Genomic DNA, 23,469 nt, shown 5'->3' on the forward strand with positions numbered 1-23,469 from the left:
CTTCAGCTCTGCTAAAATCTCTTCATAAAAAAACCCTCACAGAAGTGCAAGTGAATTGTTTCCCAAAGTAGAGTGGTTAGAACAATACCGCTTTTATTAATGTTTCTCGTAGTAACTTAGAACCCAGCATATTCTGGTAAACTCCTCCTATGATCATGATGAGATGCGCAGATATACGTAACAGTGCAGAGAATGCAGAACAGCTTGACATTCAGGCCCCTTATCAGAAAACTGACTACAACTGCTCAGTACAGTCCCTAGGTTCAGCTCCACCGTACTTCATCAATAACAGCCCTCATCACCCAGCTTTTGCCAGCAGAAGATTGCCTGAGGATGTCAGGTCTTTTGCAGTAAGGCCAGCAAGGCTCCTAACTTTGTGCTGACAGTAGGACTAACGAAGGACGTGGGAAATACAGGGCTCTGTACTTCGAAGAAGTACTTCGTTTGAATGACTTAGTGAGAGCAATTTAGCTTACCTAACCTGAATTTTAAAGAGTTAAAGCATACTGAATTTGACATGTTAATCTAAACTCCCTCAAAACAATGTTTTGCAGTGAGGATAAACGTTTTTTTAATACTACAAGAAGCTGAACATGTTTTCACAATGGAGGTCAGAGTTTTTGCTCATGTTTGCTATAGCTGTGTAGACTAAAATCTGCAAAGCCCAAAATACTGTCAGTTCTAAGAAGACAGCACAGTGTGGCAATTGTTGAAACACTGAATCCTATACTGCAGTTTATTAAAACAGAGCTGCAGAATTTAGTGCTGTGGAGTTGGAGGACTCCCAAGCGTGTGCTGCAATTTGGCTTTGTTACATAGAAGATACTGCAGAAAGTACTGAAGAAAGGTTACAAAAAAGTCCACGTAGTTAATGCATAGAGGTTCTGAGAACTAGGAAAATGCTGCAGAAACTGAACAGCGTACACTGCAAGTTTTACTTTTCTTGCTTCAGTTTTACACCATTGGTATTTAGCTTCAAATAGTTCCTATTTAAGACAAACAAGTGATGCAGTCATCACTATAAAGATGACATGAGGAGAGTCTGGACCTTACAGGACTAATGCACCCTTGGTAGACAGGTATGATTATGGCTGAAGACAGCCTTGAGGATCATTTTATTAAGTTAAAACATGCAAGGCCTTAATAACTCTGATCAGCTAGAGCTATGTAAGTTGACTACTTCATTGTGGAAACAGAAAAGCAGTTATTTTTTATTGCAGCAGTTCTTTTACTAAATTCGTGCTTCTGGATTAATTTCACTCATTGCAAGCATCTTTAAACTATTTTTGAACACAAATACCTTCCTAGACCTGCCAGAGCTCATCAAAACTGGCAAGCTTAGAAGACCAAGAAACCTGATCTGAAGTTTTAATCATTTCAATAATTACCGATTTATTTTTATATAAAAAATGGTAGCAATGTAGAATACAGCAATATTTTCTGGTTCCACACGCGCAGGTTGTGAACATTCCAAGCAATGTGTACATTTTGGAAGGAGACTAGACAAGAGAGTTGACCAAATGTTACTGAACATGGGAAGATTTTTTAAAAAAGGTTAAAAATTAGGTATCAATAGTGTCTTCTTAATATTGCTTTCATTACTGAAGACTGAAAAAACACGACTTTACAGACAGAGTTAAAAACCAGAAGAAAAAAATAGGCTGCTACAACACTGCCATACAGTCAAAAATCATACTTCAATATTTGCATACTTGATAGCAGCATTCTCCCACTGAACCATGTGAAACTACAGGAAGGAAACATCAAAGCAAAAAAAAATATGGCAGTTTTCCATCAGTATTCAAAAACCTAGAATGAAGTCACTAAGTAAATGAACACTTATTGAGAATTAATCAATATCTACATTCTTAACTGTTTCCCATTCTGCTCCGATAGAAATGTCAAGTTGTGTCAGCTTTGCGTATTCCATGTTTGGCTGATCTGAGTTTTTCCAGTTCATAGTTCACTGCATGCTTGGAATAAAGAGGGTCATTATAAATCCTTCTACACAACGAACTTTAAGTAGACAGCTGGAAATAAAATATACTACTTGTAAACACACAAAAAAATACAAGCTTTTTTGTTTCAAGTGAGCACTGGTTCCAGATAGATTATCTTCGGTATCTACCTCTTTCACCTCTGTCTCTGTCCCGGTCACAAATCCTCTCTCTCTCCCTTTCCCGATCGCGGCCTCTGTCCCGTTCTCTGTCTCTTCTGTTATCTCTAGGACGGTCCCGTTCCCGCTCTCGGTCCCTCTCCCGAGGCCTGCTTCTCCGACCGCTGACAACTGCTTGTGTGCGGCGGAGAAAGTCGTCCACTCTCATGTCATAGTCATGCTGTGATGAAAGGACAGTTGTTTATTTTCTTTTCCAGATGAAAATCCCCTCCCTGCCCTTATCCACAGGATTAGCTGTAACTCTTTGGAAAGCCCAATCTAAGTATATATATTTATAGATATATAGGTGTATGTCCAGCATGCATGAAGTTTCTCATCCTCAGGGAAACACAATAGATCCATGATTCTACTGTGCACAAAGTAGAATATATGTAAATTGTGGTTCAAATGCCAGGTTCAAATGCAAGAGAAAGCGAAGCAGTTGTCAAGGTCAGCTAACAGAAGTGGTTCATCAGTTTGATCTTTTTTTTGATGTGCCCATAAAAGTTGTAAGATTCAAACTTTTCTGCTACTGAAGAGAAAGTAATTTGCAGTGCATGACTGCAAGAAGTGACATAAGGCCACATCCTTATTCAAACTGGGCTTCAGCAGGAAAAAAGCTTCACAGCTTGACAACCAGATGCCACTTGAAGCAAACAATTCATTTCAAGACCACATTCTGGTAATTCTGCACAGTATCACCTGGGGGAGAGACGCTTTTCAAAGATGCTGGAAATACCTAGCCAATCTACATGACTGACCTTTCCAAGAAAAACTAAAATGCACTTTAAAAATCTGTATTTTCAAAGTCAACAAGTCCCAGGCTACATCTGTACTCCAAATTCATCCTATTCCTACTCTAGCCTGCAGGCTCGTCTCCCCCGACTCTGTGGACACTTACTACTCGTTTGTCTCTGTATCTTGCTTCGTGTGGTACAGGATGATGTCCTGAGTATGGCGGGTGAGCTTGAGGTGGAGGTGCATGGTGCTGATAGTAAGGGTGGTGCGGTGGCTGCTCCATGCCTGGATACGGTGGCTACAAGAAGAGTTACATAAAATGTGTTGAATGTTCTAAAACAAGGGTACATACCCAAGGCTTAGTGCTGGGAATTAAGAGCAGAGGTTACTTTCATTCAGGTGGAAACAACTTAACACAGGCATCTAAATCTGATCACAGTCTCCTAACCGTATAGCAGAACATTTTTCATGCTTTACTGCCAAAAATCAATGACAGACCATATCATTGCTTTTTTACAAGTTTGGCCAACATCCTCCCCAGACCCAAATACCTGCCTCAACGTGATGCTATAGGTGAAATTTTGCAACTTCACTTTGCAAATTCTTATTAATGATCTATGCATATGGAATATGATTTTTTGACCAAACCCATAAATTCTCACAGAAATGAGGCTTTCTGGTGCCATTCCTTATTGGTATATCCTATTTTAAGTGAACAAGCTTACTCTGCAAGACAAACTATTTAACAAAAGACTAGCAGATTCTTTTAGTTATTATTATTATTTTTTAATCAAATCATCTCTTGGCTTCTCTTCCATCTTTTTAATCAGTAAGGTCTTTCTTTCAGATACTACTAAAGCATTTTTGCTTGCATTGCTGCTCATAAATGAAGTAGGTAGAAGTTATGGATTTTAAGATGACTACTTGGCCATCATGCAGAATGGGGAGGAGCAGGGAGAAATGACAGGAGCATCTAGGTTTAGCTGGGTTTGAAGAAAACATTTTCCTCCCCATCTGAAAAATTTGCTGATCTCCTTCAGTTGCAGCAAATGAGAGCTGTGTTACAGCTGAGAAAAAGTGAGGGGCTGTAATAGCATCTCTACACCTGGCACAGCCTGTTGCTCATTCACAATATACACAACAAGAGCCAGAAAGCTTGTTATAGTTACCTGAAATCAGGACACAACTCAGAGCCAGAATAACAAAATAACCAAAATAACTAATTAGTGACTACTCCTCCTCACAGAAGGAGGAAACCACAAATGACTGTAACTGATATTTTGCTTGTACTTAAATTCAACATAGGTAACATGTGCACACACGCGTTTATCTGACTGGGAAAAAAGTGCATTTCAGTGGAAGCTGCCATAAGACATGGCTTATTTGGATTACACTATTCAGTACAGCCTGCTGCTTTGCTTCATGCTTCACTGCCATAGCCAAAAGCAAGCCACTGCATAACACTTGAGCACACCAACCCAATCTGTGAGACTACAGCAAGTCCACCTCTTTGATGCATTTGCTGTCTGAAAGAAAGCCAATTACTGTGAATCTTTAGCTGAATACATAATTTGGTAACACCCTCCTGTGCGGGCTATAGAAAGGATCTGCTATTTCCTCAGAGCCTTCTGTTCCTTCTAGGTGCAAGCCAACAGATTCTTGCTGCTGTACTACTTACTAGAGTGAGGGACTATTGCTGAGAGCAAAATAAAAATACAAGATAATACTTGATAAGTAATTTTTCCTCCTTAAAATTTTACGCAATTACAGAAAAGATAAATTTTAGGAAAAGCAAAGAGTTGGGCACAGTTCAGATATACTAGGCTCCTGTAGTGGGGAACAGAAAAGCCATATTTTGTAGAGAAAAATGGAGTTGAACAAGACACAAACCATTCCTTGCCACGGTGGTGGTGGTCCCATGTTGTGGAATTCTCTCACGTAATCATTGTAGGACTAAAATGAAAGACAGTGATATTAATATTTGTGGTGGGTGTTCTTTGGAAGTGCTGAAAGCTGAATGTAAAGAGTTCCCACAAGATCAACATGCACCAACTTACCCCATTTAAAAACACATCCCGTCGAACTCCTGAAAATCGTCTGTTGGGAATAAAAATTTGCAGAACTAAATCCAAGTTATCCACACAGACAAGTTACCAGGACATAAAGTAAACAGCATGAACACACCTTACCTGTCTACTTCAGGATACCTGGGATCCTTTATATACCCTGTTCGAACATCAAGCAGTGTTAATTTAATTTACCATCTCATTATAACAGTTTTAAAAAATATACTTATTAAAATCTACCCTTCCATTTTGTAATACTTGTTACAATTTGGTAGCTGGCACACAGTGTAATGCCTGTTGTATTCAGCTTCAAAATCTCAAACTTACAATTTCTTGTAGACAGTAAAGAAAAATAGTATAGTAATAAAAAAATACATATATATAAAATGTGTGTTCATATATATATATATATTTTTTTTTCATACACACTCACAGAAGCTTGCACACAGTACAAATATGGAAGGGGAAATCTGTGCAAAGACAAATTTCTTTCTAACTCAAACTGCCCTCATGCTTGAAGGGTATTATGCCCTCACAGTCAACCCATGGCCACTGCTACTTATTAACCATGCATTCAGTACAGTTGCCCAGAGTACCACCATTCAAAGCTGATTTCCTAGGTTTTGAATACAAAGTTAAACAGAAACTTAAAAACAAGGTAAAACCATCTGGAAAAGCAGTCCAGGACAAAGAATTACTACAGCTTTAGTAAATTCCAGGAAGTAAACTTCTCACAGCTCAGCAAAATGGTGCAAAACACCAGGCATGCCTATGCTGCTAATAGAACAACGGTTTTGAACTTCATTAGTTCTTAAAATTTTGTTCTGTACTCTGAATCTTGGAAAGACAGGGAGCAGCAACAACATACTTTTTGCATCAAAGGATGCTAACTTTGCAGTCAAGCTGGACAGATAAAGGCATATTCTTAAGAAAGATTTCGAAATTTACTACTGAAATAATGGAATTTATATTTCTAACACTAATGAAGCAAGTCTCTGTAGTTTACAACCAACCATTTTGTATTATTTGCTTTCAGAAAAAAAATCTCCAACATTATGAGCATTGTTGTTGCATTACCATTGTGAACATCTTTCTAGAAAACAGCAAAATTCTTTTCCCAAACCCATCATTAGAGCCTCTTGTAAAATACGATTTTCCCATTCCCTTCCTCATATCCAACTCGTAAAAAAAAAATTATCAGAAAACACACATGAATGTCTATCACAGCTACCTTTCCTAGTAGAAAATTTCTGATAAACATTTTAATTTGATGATTACTGCACTTGCAAGTAGGCCAAGCAAATCCTAGTGACTGGCAGGCATTTCAACTAACCACATTAACAAAGTTTTTGAGACAATTTCCACACAACAAAATCCACAATTCTGAGATTCTTGAAAGGGCTCGGTCTGAATTAACTCATTTCTCTCAAAGCAGTGAAACTTAGTGCCACTAAACTCTGGCAAGAAGTGGGTTGAACCAGCAGGCAGCACTCAGGACAAGTTCCATTTTTATACCCCAACCACATCAAAAGTTTACTTTTAAAATTCACGAGGATGCACTAGAGAAAACACTTGTGAATTGGTGCACACAAATCTTCATGGTAAGATATTAACCTGGTCTTTGGTGAAACTCAGGGGGATAGTCAATCCTTGGTTTCTTTCTGCTGTTATGAATATCATAATCTTCTGGTCGACGCCTATACAAATTAGATATCAGAAATTAAACAAGGTTGCTTGGAGCATTCGACACAGCAGAATACCTCAAAGGAATAGCTTGAGCTGCCCAGGTTCTCCATTTATCCATTCTGAACTTCATCTGCTTCAAATCATTCTAAAGCTTTAAGTTTGAACTCAAATAATTACATACAACAGTCTGATTAAATACCCTCCTGTTAGCTTTTGGTTACAGGTGCTTTGGTAGTGATGGAAGAAACTCTACCAAGAGCACCTTTGTAACAAACAAAAGGGAACAGACTTGTCTGAAACAAATTCAGACGTAGGCTTTAGCATTATACTTTCACATTACATTTTGAACCAACCTATTGGACAACAGAATTTACATTACTGTATACAGTTAAAATAAACGGTAAAATATACCATTACAGGCAAAAGGCACGGACATTACTTCGCTAACTATGGGGTAAAGAATTCTGTAAGAGGTCTATTTGCATAACATTTATAAATAAAACCGTGCATGCTATTGTGAAATTGCTTTTCACTGCAGCTTGGCTAGCTTTGTAGTCCAATAATATTATTTCTAACAAACTCTGTTCTAAGCAATTTACCAGTAATGTATCAGTGCCTTTTACAGAAAGTTTAAGAACGTTTAAACTTCCTGATAATTAATTAGGGCTTTTTAATACAGAATAGTTTCCTTATGGAAGAGATGGTATCTTTAAGAACCTCACTCTCAGGAAGGCAGTCTGTTTATAAAACATGTACATTCCCATTGCTGTTATGTTTAATAAAGAACTATGCTTAAAAAAGAACTGAAAACTGGTTGCTAATGTTTCTCCATCAAGGTACATAAACATTAATGGGAGACTTCAATGCTAACATAAAGGTGTTTCTAAATACAAATCAGCTACAATCCAATCCCCCACCCCCCATCAGCAATGTAATTCCTTATGACAAAGACATTAAATTGACACTTTCTTATAATGCTTAATTATTGTGCAACTTGCTTGCTGAGTAATGAGCTCACACAGCTTTCTCTTAGTTTTATAAGTAGTTTCTCCTCCCCCTTCCCAACTTCAGTTTTTAAAGCCCACCATACCCAGTTACTAAGCTCTTTAAAACGAAAGCAGGTTCTTTACTATGAGCAAAAAGCCCAAAAAACAAAGCAGTTGCATCTACAGCAAAATCAGATCAAGAAAAATAGAAGCTGGTGTAAAGAATAAACATACCGCTTTCTTGTAGTTTTGAGAGTGCATTTACGACCGGTATAAATTATGATAGAAACAGTTCATATAGTAGTCCAACTACTGACTTTAAGCTGTAAGCCACATACATAAATGGAGGCCCTGGCAGGCTTGAGAAGGTGTGGTGGTGTTATATGTATAGTTTGCAGTCCATTGCAAAACCTTCACTTGTATATACTTTATTGCACTGGAAACCTCTTAGCTTAACTTCACAAGCCATCTTGGTGTTCAGTCCTTTAAAGCCAAAAATAGGGGGGCGCTGCCAGGTTTCCTCCTACCTACTCGTTAGAGTGTCCTTCCTTTAAGCTCAAGGAAAAGGGGACTCTTGTTAGGTATCTGTACCTACCACAGGACGTTTCCACAAAGAGGAAACAACCAAAGGTTTCAGCCCAAACCATACATCAGTCTGTATGCAAAATGGCTACACAGGGAAAAGGTGTTTGGCAGAAGGGCTAATATCAGTTCTTTGCAAAGACTTCTCCAATTCTGTAACAAGTTATACCCCCTTTTTTCTGGAAAGTGATGTTAAGTTCATATAGCAGTGATCAATAACCATGTCGATCCTCTAAAATACTTTTAAGTCCACAGGTACTGCCAGCATCTGGAAAGGTTGTATATACAGACACAGCAACAGCCATTCTGTTTGGTTTGTTGCCGGGTCTCCAAGGGCCACTCGATCCCTTTTGGAAAGAACCTACTGTTTTCAGAAGCTCAGCAAGATGTGTGAATTCAGTGGTTACATGTTAGAGAATATTTGGCAATGGGGTTAAAGCATCACGGTGACACAATTTGAAACAGTCCCAATAATGCTCCTCTTGAATATCAAAATAACTTAAATATTTTATCCTCAAAATGAGGCGGCATCTTCTGCAAAATTTTAAGTGATCCTTATTAAAGTCCCATATTTGATAAGGCTTATCCAGTGACACACCTGAAAGAAAAGGCTTTTACAAGATATTAACGCATTTTTGGCACATAAGTATTTCCTTCTCTCCATCTAGCCTGCTCATAATAAATCCAAGCTTACCTACAGCTAGTGTTACATGTTGCATTATCTCAATAAATGATCTAGTCTAAACTAGAGAGCACTTTAAGAGCTTTTTTTTTTTTTCTGCAAAAGCAAAGATCCCCATTTTCCTCTTGAAAAATGACAGACCGGGGAACCATGTGAAATCCTCAATGAAGCCACAAACTTGTCCATGCAGCTTGATTTGAGGATTTTCTCTCTTCTTTATCGCAGGGAAAGCTTTGACGAATCACATTCCTCCATCACGTTATTCTGATACATGTGCCTATTATCAGTCCAAAGAACGTTTCTAACCTTCCCACGTCCCGAACGGGGTCACGACGGGATGGGCGTCCTCTTGATCGGGGCTGTGAGTGCATTCTTCTCTTGTGCCTCATTTTATGAATGACTTGATACAAGTCAATACTTTCATCAGGAGGGAACAGAAGGCAAAGCTGGGTTCCACATTCCGGCTCAATCTCCTACAATTAGTTAGAAGTTCAGTAGTGGTTTATAAACCGCAGAAAAGAAACTCTCCTCAATTACATTAGCAATATACACTTTAAAAAAAAAGACACTTTGAAGATATTTCAGTATGACTCGAGACACAGCAAAAATCACTTACATTACCTTCCACTCTTTAGGGACTACTTAGAATTTTCATAAATTAGTCCAACACTTGGGGCAACCATATCTTCCCATGAGACATACAGGCCACATCACTGTTTCGCTACAAAATCAGAGGACTGTTTTTCATCACAAAGAAAATGATCACCTATTACAGAAAGAAAAGCGACACACGCAGGAGAAAAATCCACCCTAGCTTCACATACAGAGCCATGGCCTGATGAAGTTCACTATTACCACTCAAAAAACTGAGTTCTTCAGTCGATGACAGATCCACAAAACGCTAGGTTAGCGCCTGGCAGCAGTCAAAACAAGCAAATCACGTGTTCAGGATTGTTAGGACAGGAACACAGAATGAGAAAAATCATTATACCATTCTGGAATTCCATGTTCCACCCATACCTGGAATACTGGGTGCAGTTCTGAAGGGAAAAAAAGGTGGGGGGACAGGGACAAGGACAGTAGAACTGGAAAAGCTTCAAAGGAGATGTGGATAACTGCATGTGTGGAACAACTCCTCTACGCAAAGACCAAATGGATGGGGATTTTTCAGCGTTGAAAAAAAAAAAAGGAGGAATTTGTGAGACGTGGAGAACAATGGGAGCAACCCTCTCCTCCAAACAACTCAACATCATCCAAAAACCAACTTGACTCCCTTTTCTGGAGCAAAAGCTTGGGGCCATCAAATTAAACTATGAGGAGACAGGTGCTAAACAATCCAAGAAAGGGCTTCTTCAACCCGGTGACTAGCAGGCCTGTGGAACACCCTAGTGAAGGATATTGTAGACGCTCACTTGAGTTCTGAGGGAAAACGTATGCATCATCAGAAGAAACATCCACTGGGGATTACACAAAATATAAACAGATAAACAACAACCACTTCATGAAATAACCTGAGTTGAAAAGCTGGGAAAGCAAGCATGCTTGCCCAGTACCTAGCACTACAGAAGTTTTATGAAAAATGGAAAACCCACATCTACAACTCTATAGTGAAGGGGACAAAACATGAAAAATAACTGTTACCTTGACCATTTAACAAAACCAAAGTTAACTGAAATCATTTTTCAGAGATCACACTAGACTTGAACATAACAGAAAATACCATTTCACTTTGGCTACCTAACAAGGTGAGTGTGTCTATGGGAAAAATAATGCATGGAGTCTAGAATTTTCCATACAGTATAGGGATTATGCAACTCCAATCTTGCCTTCGGAAACAGAACCCAATGTTTTAAATCAAGGCTGGGTTACTCGATTACAGCAGCAACATACCTGCGCTCTGGTACATCTGACAAGACAAAGAGCCATCCCACTTACAATTTACTAGTATATAATTTATAAGCCTACACCCCAAGCAATACAGTAGAAAAGAAAAATGCAATGCAGAACACAGCTGCAAACACCAGTTTTTTAAAAACTGGTGTTATACAGGTTTGCACACCATACAATGCAAGACACATTACATTTCAAACCCAAAATATCACAGTTTGGAAGCGCTGAACACTGTTTCATCAGAAAGACAGCAACATTGGCATTATAACGTAACAGTATCGTTTCCTTCTCCCCCAACAATACTGCAAATAAGCTTCTTGCCCTTGTCACAGTACTCTACAATGAGTAACTGATAGGAAGAGATTTAAAATCTTCTGTACATACTAAATTAGCAAGCACTTGAAGACATGAATTATTAAGGAAAAACCGAAACAGAAAACAAACAAACCTGTCCATCGCGTCCAATCTTTACTGGCTTATGTTCATTCCAAGGATTGGTCAGGTGAGCAGACTTAGTGAACGGCAATTCACGCCTAAATATGCAAGTGGTATTATTTATAGCTTTGCCTTCGTATTTTACTTATTTAATAATGTATACAATAGGACCTTACAAAAAGAATAATCCTGTTACCCTATGTACCAACAGGTCTCTAAATAGACGTATTAGCACATATTAATACCTGAAGAACTGAAGATTTCACTGTGTCTTATTCCAATATTAACTATAGTGACACAATGTAGACTTCAAAAGAAGTTTGTCTTTGTATAATATTGAGGTTGTACAATAAGCAATCACAATCTGAATATGCTGACCAGATTCTAATCTTATTCTGAAGCTAGACCCTCTTTGAGATGGTTGGAGTAGGTAGCTTCCTACAGTCCTTTCCAGCTTCAGTTTTCCTATAAACTGAAGTATCACCTCCCCTGTATTTACTCTTCGTCAGCACAAGTGCACGTGCACCGCATCTCACTGGACTGAAAGATGCCTTCTTTACAACACACCCAGTTATATCAACTAACAACCTACGTATTATGCAAGTAGAGACTACTTCGTAATGTAATCTATTACATATGTTATTTTAGAGCAGTAGCATTTTCTCTGTTCAGACAGATGCCACCATTTCAGTAAAACATGGAACCATCCTTACACGATTCCCCCCCACTTTCTACACAGCTGTCTAACAAGCAAGCAGTTGAATTTTACTCCAAAATCTCAGAATAGTTTTCTAGTTTCAGGGCAAGAGATGAGTGAAGGAAAACACTCAACGTTAAAAATCTCTAAACTAATTAATGGACTACAGAAAAAAAATATTTGCTGTAGCGCACATCAGGTACAGACCTGAATCCCAAGTTCAGTAACATGTGGCCATGAGTATGTGGGGGGTGGAAGACAGCTCTCTAGTTGAAATGAATTTTCAAAAGGATGCTGGCAGCACTCAACTGAGTAATACACAAAAACGGTATTAGGTCTTGTTACTAAGCAGAAACAGTTATTTACCTACAAATCCAGTCAATTTTAAAGACACCTCCCAACATTTTTGCATTCATTCCTGCAGGCAGCACCCAGTGTATAGGTGATCCTCCATGATGGGATTCTGAAGAAAGTCTTGCAAATCCTGGAGGATTTTACATGAATTGTAACAAAGACAACAGAAAAGCTACTGCACATAAAATCTTACTTTCACTTACCTTGATAAAAGCTAAACTTTCCCTTACCTTGGAATTTGCCACTCTCTCTTACAGAAAATATCAAAATAACACTCCTCGCTGATCTAAATGCAGCATTAAGCTTCTTTTCATTCACTGGAAGTGTTGACCATACTCCCTAAAACAAAACAATCCCCACCCCAACACCAAAACATGAGTTCATCTCAAATGATTTAGCTGAAAGATTTTAAGCATGTCGTTCAGGCAAGGAAAAGACCACTGAACAAGTGCTTTGGGACAAAAGATAATGAAAAAAGAATGGTACTGCTAAAATCATTCTTTCAGAAAATATTTTTAGCCTGCCCTATGATAAAACTTTTAGAGAAAGTTTTTTTAAATGGCTTTTCGATCTTTTATGAACACTGCAGATGCATTTAGACCACTTATAAAGGTGTTGTTTGTAATTATGATGGACAGATAGCATAAGAACATTTGCCCTTAGTATTTTTAAGTTGTGTTTCAAGTGACTTTAGAAGCTCGTGTATTTTTAAGAATACATACATAGTAGGAAAAAGCAGCAGCATCTATATAAAAGGTGGGCAGGTAGAGTCCAATAACCTTGTTAGCCTGACAGATTAGTACAGGGCAGCTTGCAGACTTTCAAAATCTTTTAGTGAATGGCCAGACATGAAAGACACCAGAAAAACATTTTAAATTGGCAATACAACTCAAAGCAGTATGTTCAGCCTCACACATCACCACTGGCTAATTCCTGACTTTTACCTTTCATAAGCCATTTGTCCAACCATACAAAACCACAACAAAAAAAAAAACCTGCTTTAGGGTACCAACAAAGCTAAGCTGTAAAATAACCAGTTTGTTGCACTACTTTTCAGCAAGATCAGCTCCCCAGCCCATTTTTTGAGACCAGAACAGAGAAGATGCTTATGCTGGTTTAATATGCTCAAACTTCAGCCTCAGAATATATTCCAGTAGATGCTAAAGAAAACATTCTTTTCTGTCCCCTTCTTTTTTCCCCCATTGAAGATGTGCTTTCATGTCCTACTCTGTGCTCAATTACTGGTCATCTGACTTTATGACAACCAAATTCATTAGAATACAGTCACCAGAGAACTATTTCGTCTTAACCTGTTACTAGCTTTTAGTTAAATGTATATTGCTTTAGGCTGTTCATGAAAGCACGCTGAGTTAGAATAACTTCTTACACCGGCTGCACAAAAGCCAGTGCAGTTGCAAAGCGCTGGTGTCAATATACGAAGAGACAAAACATCTACTCCAAGAACTTTAGGACCTTTAGGACCTAACTAGAAAAATGTTGCAACCCTCAGGGGGCATTGGGGAGATGGCTCAAATACCTCAAGCAGAGCTACTGTCCACCCAGGACATCCCTTTAAAGCCTAGCAAATGGCCAGGGCCACAATGTCCTTGCTGCCTCTCAAGCACTGGTGGAGCACAGAGCAATAAATAACTGTGCATCAGAATTTGGCCTCTGTTGCAGCTAACGGGTACTGACAGAACAGCATGTAATACTACATCACCAAGATTTAACGGAGGAAGCCCAGAGAAAAACTTTATGCTCCAGTAAGGAACATGCGTGTAAGATCCTACCCACAGAATTTCTGTCCTTAAGGGAACAGTATCCAGGCTAGCAGATCACCCATCCAAACAATGTTGTGGCCCAGACAAAGTGCTCAAATCTGCTCACTACAGAGTCCAACAGCTCAGCATCACCAAGCAGAGATAGATGATCCATCCCATATTATCACTGCTTATCCCTTACCTGTTATGAAACCTGTCTGATCATAGAGAAAGATGTAATGCACAGAGCAAGTTCCAAAGAAAAAGAACCATAGCACTGAAAAGGAAAGCTTCCCCAAATCATACAAAGCAGAAGACCCATAGTGCTGAATTTATCAAAGAATGCCACTGTCCCTAACTCATAACCTGATAACACAATTGTTAGAGTAACTTTAGAAAAGCTGTAAACAACTTAAAAAAAGGCACAAAATCATTTTCAGTAACTTCTGAACAAAAATGCAATCAGTTGATTACAAGAACTATTCTTATTATTTTTTATTTTTTTAAATATGTTATTAAATATTTCTAATTATTTTAAAATTATTAACTTACTTTTTGAATTTTAAAAGTCAACTTCGTGCATGTTGGAAAAATAGCAACACTGCATACATTCATTATTATTTTGCAACTGTTCACCTTAAAAATGATCAGTTTTTCAGAACAGTATCGTGAAGAGTCACATTCAGAACATGGCATCAAGCTACAGCACCTCAGAGATTTGTTGGGCAGAGGAGGAAAACCCCTTTCAAAAAGCAGAAAGTTTCTTGAACCAGCTATCCACTGCCTGCCATTCCCTCAACGTTTTCAGAAGCACATTAAACTCCAGTCCTAACTCTCCCATGGCTTAAGGCCCCTTTTCAAGCGTACTCCATCAAGATAAGTAACTTATGGTTCAGAAACTTCTCTAGAATACAGTGGAAGCAGAGCAGCTACCCTTAAAGAATCAAGGAACATTTAATTCTTGTCTCTACCAAGAGCTGAGCAACAGAGAAAAGAATGCATAAATCAGTATGTTTTTCTATAGTAAGCTGTGTTTCAAAAAACTCAAGGTGATCAGTTTGAAGAAAATTTAACTTACCTTTGCTTTAGCAAGCGATACGTTTTCATGGTTATTACTCTTGATGAGAAAGAATCTTGCATCCTGGAGAATGTATTTAAGTTTACTTGTTTGGTCTGAAAAACAAAGTGTCAAATAAGCAGAACTGTAAATATTTTCAGTTTTTAAAAGTGTTGGTGTCAGTGTAGATAGTTGCTTGCTTCCTTCAAAATACACCAGATCCCACCCAGTTCCTACCTATGTATCAAGACAGTCAACCACCCAACGCAAAACTTGAAGCCTAAGCTATAGAGTACAAAATGCAAGGGGAAGTCAAACCAAAACTAGAACTCAGATATTCAGGTAAAGAAAAAAATAAAAATAAGATCAGCACGATTCAGTGATGTTCCGATATATAGGACTTACTTCTTTTGTTAAGAATCTTTGAATGAACAGTAGGAAACATTTGTATCAACATTAATCCTTGAATAGAGACTACTAAAACATTCTTTTCAAATGAAAGCACATCGTTTTTTGCTTTTCTGTTTCTACTACAAGTAAATCAGCTGAATTTTTTGTATTTCGGTCTTAACACATGCAGAAGTAGCTTAAGATTTATTTATGCTCTCAATAATTACGTGCGCACATTGATTTATATCGGAACATTACTACTTACACATAATTTAATGAATACAGACAATGGCTTGCTATGGGGCATGCATTAAAAAATTCAAATTTAAATGATACCTTTTTGGACAGCACGAACGGAAGATGATAATTTCTCATGCTTCTTTTCTGAACCTGTGTTTAGCCAAAGTACATTTTGTTCAGATTGAGCCTTAATAGAGATAATATACAATTTCTACAGCCTTGTCACATACAATTTTCATTCATGACAAATTATGCTTTCTGGCGCGCACCCACACACACAAAAAAAATACTGTTCAATGTGCACGAGTGTTTTGCTTTGATTTGTTTGTTTTTATTGTTTGGTTTTGGGTTGTTTGGTTTGGGTTTGTTTTATTTTTTTTTAAATAATATTTGAACAGTTTCCTACTCAGAAAACTAGTCACTGAATCATCATCTTCCAAGTTTAAAAAAAAGTGAAAATTCCACTTAAGCAACAGAATAGCATTAAAGTAACAAGAAAGCCTACTTTCCCCCCCCAAAAGGTATCCACACACAACATGCCAGAAGTCAATACCAAATTATAAGAAGCTACATACCCCATAAATCTCTACAGCCAGTTATATTTATTTTAGATTACACATTAAGATTTGATGCAAGTCAGGAGAACAAGCAATAAAAGGAAAAAATACCTGCATAGGATTCTGATGCAGAACTTCCACTTCTATCAAAAACAATTGGAGAGATACCTCTAGCTCTCTTCCTTTCCTTCTTTTTCTCATCTAAAATAAAGAAAAAGAAAAATATAAAAAATAACAGCAATATTTTTAAGCATCAAGTGGCAGGCAAAGTTCAAATAAACAGCACGCACAGAAGAAGCAAACGCCAAGTAGCCAAGCCTTCAACTCACAAGAAGATGAAAAATGCCACAAATCTAGAAACTGCATGTGAAGTTTTGAGATAGAATTAGTCTCCTGGGTTTTCTAGTAAGGGAAGTTTAGTTCTCTCTGGCCTTCAGCCAAAATTTGCAACACAGAGCGCAAGCTCTGATAGCGACATGGGCCTGCTTTCTCAGAGCTCAACAAAAGGAAAAGAGATAAGAAAACAAAGCACTGTGGCACACAGGCAGTTTTTTCTACTCTAAAGAGAGTTATGTTATATTGTGGGCATTTTTTGAAAAACTATTACATCTTTGTCACCTTATAGTCCTCCATAAAACCAAATCAAAGACATGTTAAGGAGAAAGGCCACCTATGGAGACTTCAGACCAGGAAGATATATTAGAGGAATCTCAACAGGAGATCATAAGCCTCTTTCTTATTTGAAAAAAAATAAACAAAAACAAACAAACAAAAAAAAAAAAAACACAGACCAGTACCAGTTTCTCCACTGTGCAGAAGTTACAATCCAAACCCTTTTCGTCTGCTTGTATACAGACAACTACAGGGAATAATGTTCAGCTTCACTTGGAAGATAGGTCTGCATGAACTTTAAATCTTCCAAACAATTCAGTATTTATGTTATTAAAAACTCTGTATGTATCTGTATGTCAGCACTGGTTCCACTACACAGCTGTGAAGCATTTGTTCCTAGTTTTTGCTTAAAACTTTGCTCTTATTCTAAGGTTGTCTTAATAGCTAATCATTTCAACTTAGACTTGTTATGCTGACGGCAGCCACTATTTAAGCTCATCTGTCTAGCATAACACCTTCTCTGGAGAAGACAGTGGTGCTTTGACTGCACCAGTCTCCCTGGTCACTTATCTGCATGAATACAGAATAGCTTACCACCAGCTTAAGATGAGTTGCATGGAAAGTTAAGCCACAAGGAAAATATTAACTAAGAAACTATGAACTAAGAAAATATCTAAGATTTCAAAGCACATAGCAGTAAGGCCAAAACAATCAAGAGCAATATAAATATTCAGCAAAGAAATCCTGATTTCCACAAGTTTTCGTGTAATGAAAGACCACTTTCCGGTAAGATTCTTCCTTCCTTACGATGTTTCAAAGTTAAGATCTTAATGACTTGTGCTGCTAAGATTTACTTTTGACATGGTCAGGAAGTGGTATTTTTAGAAGTAGCCAAATTTTCCATGGCAAGGTGTTTCAGACCAGCATGCTAAATGTCACCTACCTGATGCATCTGAACCAGATGCAGATCTGACTGATCCATCTGTGAACGAGGCAGATTCAGAATCAGAATCGCTGGCTTCACTCCGTGTGTCATAGTCATTTCCTTCCTTCTGATCTCTCTCATCCTGTTCATACTCTTCTTCATCCTCTTCCCCATCTTCTTCCACCTCTTCATCCTCCTCCCCTTCATCATCTTCTTCTTCTTCCATTCCCTCATTTTCTGTATTGCCTTGTTCAGAGGAGCCACTACTGCCAGTCTCATGATCTGAACAATATTCCTCAGAGTTCACCTCTTCCTTAGAAGAATGGCTGGATCTGCTCGGTCTTCTATCCACATCATGTCTGATTCTCTGATGTTTAAAGAGAAAGTGAATCAATGGACATATAAGATTGTCAGGATGCACACACAGTCCTAAGAAAATTTGCCTTATAAAAGGTCTCATAATCGTTTTATTTATAAGGCAGCAAGAACATTTAATACCTCTGAACCATCTGGTGTGGAAGACTTTGCCCTTCTGTCAAGATCCCTCTTCCTCATGCAAGTCTTTTCTGGCTGTCCTTTATAAGGATCCCTGGAGCTGCTTGACATGCGTGTCTTTCGATCACCATCTGGGCGCTTGTTTCTGTCAGACCTCTGATACTCCTCATTCTTGTATTCTGATATTGGCTTTCCTTTCGTACTCACTATTCTCTTGTTATTGCTAACTGATGAACTAGGAGGCTTTGGCATCAACTGCCTTGACGAATGCAGAGAAGGTTTCTGTCTCTTGTTTTCAGCGCTTTCCATCCTGTCGCTTTTTCTTTTTGATCCTTAAATAAAAAGATACCAAGCTCAATGTTATTTTGCATGTAACACCAAAAACTCTGCAGAGACCCCCCCACTTTCTCTACTTTGGTAAATCCCTTGTTGCCGTCACAGGTACCATCTTCCAGGTGTAAGCTTTGCAAAAAACACTCAATACTGCCTGTTCAGAACAGCTAATGTTCTAAAAAGGGCATATTACTATCCTTTAGGATGTCCAACTCATCCTTTAGGTTTTGGTAGGTGTTTTCTAAATTTTATGTATGGGAACACTAAACTAAATTCTTACAGGATTGATCTAAAGCCCAACTAGCAACTGAGCCCAGAAGAGACTTTAGGACTGCCTTGTTCCATTTCATGTCATTACAAAAAACAGTACAGTCTTTTTCTAACAGCAAATACGCTCATGACAAGGCAGACTCCACAACTGTTTCTAGGATGAAAGGACACCTACTTAAACATTTGTCTGGAAGGTTTGGTGAAAAAGTAGATCCTTGTGAAATAAAGACTGTTTTGGACTCTTTGAAGCAAGTTATAAAAACTGCTTATTCAAAGACTTTAACCCTGTTAAGACAGACTTTTTTTTTTTTTAATAATTTACTTCTGTACAGAACATCCACTACCACAGTCACCTACCCTTTTTTTCACTTTTGTCTTGCTCACTATCAGGGTTATATAACTCATCATCTTGGTCAGGAGCATCAGTCAAAATGTCATCCAGGACATTCAGTTCACCATCTGAAAGCAGAAGAGTTAAAAACAACCATAATGAGTCTGAAGCTGCAAGCTACAGTAGAACTAGTATTTACAAACAAGAACATTTCCTTTAGGGTTACAGATCTGTCACATGGCAAAAATTAATGTCTTTTGTCCACAACTTCAGTTGGATAGATTGAGCAAACCCAATAAAACAGTTAAGATGTCACAGAATGCATTCAGGCCTCTGAATAAGGTCCAGCTTGGTTCCTCGCATCACATAAACTTTACAAAGCTGACCTAAAAATGCAAGCCTAACAAAAAAGCCTGTACAAAAACAGAGAAAAAGGAGAGTGGGCGATAGCCTAAGTGGCATAAGAAAAGAGGAGGGATCTTCCTACTTCAAATCCCAAAGAACTTGAAGATTTATTATTCTCTTCTGCCCTGCTATTTTTGTTCTCACTGCTGTGTTAGGAGGGGAATTTTGTGGTTTATCTCCAAGGAAAAAGCCACAAAAGGGGAAGATAAGCTAACAAGAGCATAAGCTAGGTCAATCCACTGAAGAAGTAGAAAGAAATATTTGTTTGCTACATAATTCTGAGTTGCTCTGAAAAAAAATAAATAACTACAACTAATTCATTTTAATCACCAGGGCAAAAAGTTAAGGAAATTCATGCTAGAGATGGTAAATGACCACAATGGGTTACACAACTTTTAAAACTTGTCACTGCTTCCAGCTCTGCTTCACTTTGAGTAAAACCAATGGGAATGTGTGGCAATTCCAGTAAAAAGATTCATCAGATGTAAGACAGCAGATCAATATGCCAATCACTTTCAAAATAAGACCGGACTAAGTGTAAGTATGCAAATGGAAATATAATAGGAAAAGTTTGAATTTAGAATCCCATGTTACTTGTCCTGAAGTCTGGAATTCTGAGCTCTTTCATTCTATATTACTGTCAGTGATTCTACTTCCTGTGTTTCAGAAAAGGAAAGCAGAGCCAATTCCAGGGATTCAGCTATTGACAGTATCTGGAAAAGGTAGCATGTTAAAAAGCAGCAGGTCAGTATTCTTGTGCTGGACAAAATTGTGGTAAAGCAACAAAGCTGTCCAGAATATGGCAAATTGTTTATCTCAAATTCTTGATCTGTGCCACAAGATGAGTTTTACAGCTTAGTATTAAAAATACAAGTTAATATTTTTTTTATCTCTACTATAGACATCTGAATCTGAAGTCACCATGTGTGCTAGCCTCCCTTCAGGCACTTCTTCACTTTTTCTGTGGCAGGGGAATGGAGGAGTAGTCACTGCATCATTTACAGCAGCCATGCAGTTCAAAGGAAGTGGTGCAGAGAGAAGCGTATCAAGCTTTTCCCTGGCAGTTTACAGTCAGACGACATTCAAATATCACAGAGCTACACTGTAATTCATTTGGGAGCAGACCTTGATGCTTGGAGATACATATATATGCCCACAGCAAACATTTTTGCTTTTAATGATGAGAAACATAACAGCCAGGCTGATGGCTTTGCAACTGCTAAACATGGGTTGCAGTTTCCTGGCTTGCATCATGTTTCCCCACAAAGGGCTAGGCAAGCTCTCAACACAAAATTTTGTTGCTGGAGACCAATGAAAAAGAGGCCTTCTGGGATTAGAACCCACCTCAGACCACAAATACTGAGCCTCAGCCTTCATTCTGTTTTAGCGAGGCAACAACATGCTTGAGTAAACTATATTTAACCTAGCTACTGCAGTAGCATTCAGAGGTGTTAAAATACTCAGGTATGAGCTGGTTCAAAAATAAATGAGAAAATAAAACTTTTATGGAATAACCATGTCTGACACAGACTGACAACCCCTTTCAGGGTCAGGTGGGCCTGATTTTTAGTCAGAACCTTAAAAAAGTATTCAAAGGACAGATGCAGAAACTGGTCTTCCTCCCTTTCTATGATGCATCTGACTCCTGAGAAATTTCCAGAATTATTTAGCAGCCTGCTGATGCAAAAAGGGCAGTCTGACCACACAGTTCCCATCTGCCGCCTGCATCAGGTATACTGCTCAACTGACCTCCATAAAATGATTCCGCTCACTGAGCTGTCACTGTTAAGCATTCGACCTGATCAGCTAAATTATCTCAGAGAGATCAAGGTAAGCATCAGGAAAAGCACAAAAAAAAGAAACAGAAAAACAGTAGAGGGACAGATTTCTTACAGTTCATCACTGCTGAAGGGGGAAGGTCCACATGGGTCCATTTCACTACAGACACTCCCAACTGGGCTCTCCTGCAACTCATCTTATGTTGACTCCGGGGTGTGTTGGATCCCTCCATGAACAAATTTAACTCACCTGAAACAGCAGGAAAGTAACCTGGGGAGGGTGTTTTTCCTTTGCTGGCCAAAAGAGTTAGATCTATTCAAGGAAGGGTCCAAACAAGAATCTGAGTTGGCAAACAGAGTGGATAAGACCACACAATCTATAACTGAAAGGGTCAGTGAGATTTATTTCCACTTTCCCTAAGCAGTGAAACAGCATTTCTCTTTCAGAAGGAGTACAGAAATAACATTGCATTTTCATCAGAAATAAATCCAGTTACAAACAAAAGTTTATTAACAGCTGCTATCCAATCAATCAGAATCCATCCTTTCACAGAGCAGCCAGTTAAACGCAAGTTAAAATACAAACCATAGAAACATTTCTTGTCTGCTACTCATGACCTGACCGCTGTCAGTGATTAAACAAAAAATCCCAACACATATTCTAGATACATTAAAAAAAAAAAAAAAAAAAAAAAAAAAAAAAAAGAAAAACAAGCCCATCTGGATAAATGGTTATATAAGAAAGAGTTTAAGAATCCAATAGTACATATTTCAATTTTACTGTTTTTCCAGAATGGCTGCTAAAATCTATTCCAGGATGACCCAAACATATCCTACCCCACCAGTATTACAATAATAAAGCTAAGAATCAAATATCAGAAATAATTTCACCCATCAGCTCTAACAAAACCTAGTGGGAATTTTCCAGTTTGACTACAAATACTGAACACCGCAGACTTTCACCCTTCTCACAAATGGGCAGTGACAATTGACAGCCAGCTATCCTGCAAGAAGTTTTAGATGAAATGTATTCCACAGAAATCCTGAATGATGCAAACCAACCCACACTGCTACCCGGATCCTTTACCTTTTTAATAAAATGACTGTAATCTGTGCTAACCACCAGACAGCAGCCCGCTACACCTGACGTACGCTTTCATAGCTTTAATGTCAATTTAGCGAGGACTGACTCGTATAACCTCACAGACAGCACGTGCATCACTTCAGCTTCTGCAGAGTGACAGGCTGCTCTGAGCCTTTAGGATATATGTCACCCTGGAAGTGTTCAGTTATTTTATTTTAAAGTTATTCACCCACAGTGGTCGGTAAGCTTAAGGGACTGCAGGGAAGACAGGAACAGCGAGCAAAAAGCACTCAGAGAATACTGCAGTGCCAGCTTCTGCTTGATAAAGTAACTACGTCTCCTGATAGAAAAAAAATAAGGAAAAAAATATAGGAAATTAAGGAAAAACCTGACGGAAATCAGTCCTGCAGGAGGATACCCAGCAGCAACCCGCCTGCAGCACGGCGACCCTCGCTGCCCTCTGCTGCAGTCACCTTGCCCCGAGCCCTCTGCCCGGGCACCGCGTCCCCCCCGCCTCCCGAGGGCCCCGTCCCCACACAGCGCTGCCCAAACCCGCAGCAGCCGCCCCCGGAGCGGGCCTCCAGCGCCCGCCGCTCTCCTCACGGGCGCCTCACAGGGCGAAGGCCCGGAGCCAGCGACCGAGCAGGCCCGGCTGGGGGCGGCCAGCTCCGCTGAGGGGGGCACCGAGGGGGCACCGAGCGTCCCACCCAGCTCGCCCCGGAGCCCGGCTCTCGCCCGCAGCCCGTCCCCCGGGGGTACCTTTCTCCTCCCGGCTGTCCGCCGCCATCCCGCCGCGCCGCGCCGAGCGCCTAAGATGGCGGCGCCCTCTTCCTGCGCCCAACGCCTCCCGCCCCGCCCCGCCGGCACCGCGCTGGGGAGGGAGGGAGGGAGGGGAGGAAATGGCGCCCGGCTGAGCATGCGCGGTGGGGTGCGTGAAGGGATTGAGGCGGGTATGGGCAGT

At 39.2% G+C, this 23,469-nt stretch overlaps 1 protein-coding gene across 4 annotated transcripts; it reads right to left on the reverse strand.

Annotated features, from left to right (window-relative positions):
- Nucleotides 1–1,361: 1,361 nt before the first annotated feature.
- On the reverse strand, nt 1,362–23,417 carry YTHDC1 (YTH N6-methyladenosine RNA binding protein C1). Of its 4 annotated transcripts, XM_068681586.1 has the most exons (18): nt 23,268–23,401; nt 21,540–21,674; nt 19,268–19,369; nt 18,311–18,639; nt 17,831–18,179; nt 16,387–16,476; nt 15,815–15,868; nt 15,110–15,204; nt 12,502–12,610; nt 12,284–12,401; nt 11,234–11,318; nt 9,202–9,368; nt 6,574–6,656; nt 5,083–5,119; nt 4,951–4,990; nt 4,784–4,846; nt 3,057–3,191; nt 1,362–2,336 (listed from the first exon to the last, which is right to left on the reverse strand). In XM_068681586.1, exons 1-18 carry the CDS (start codon nt 23,293–23,295, stop codon nt 2,112–2,114), a joined length of 2,244 nt encoding a protein of 747 aa, XP_068537687.1. In that variant the 5' UTR covers nt 23,296–23,401; the 3' UTR covers nt 1,362–2,111. The 4 variants fall into 4 exon arrangements, with proteins under 4 accessions (XP_068537687.1, XP_068537689.1, XP_068537688.1 ...); XM_068681588.1 differs by lacking the exon at nt 21,540–21,674 and having other exon boundaries at nt 23,268–23,417; XM_068681587.1 differs by lacking the exon at nt 15,815–15,868 and having other exon boundaries at nt 23,268–23,402.
- Nucleotides 23,418–23,469: the final 52 nt, after the last annotated feature.

This window comes from Anas acuta, chromosome 4 (genome assembly GCF_963932015.1).
Source record: "Anas acuta chromosome 4, bAnaAcu1.1, whole genome shotgun sequence".
Lineage (NCBI taxonomy): Eukaryota > Metazoa > Chordata > Aves > Anseriformes > Anatidae > Anas > Anas acuta.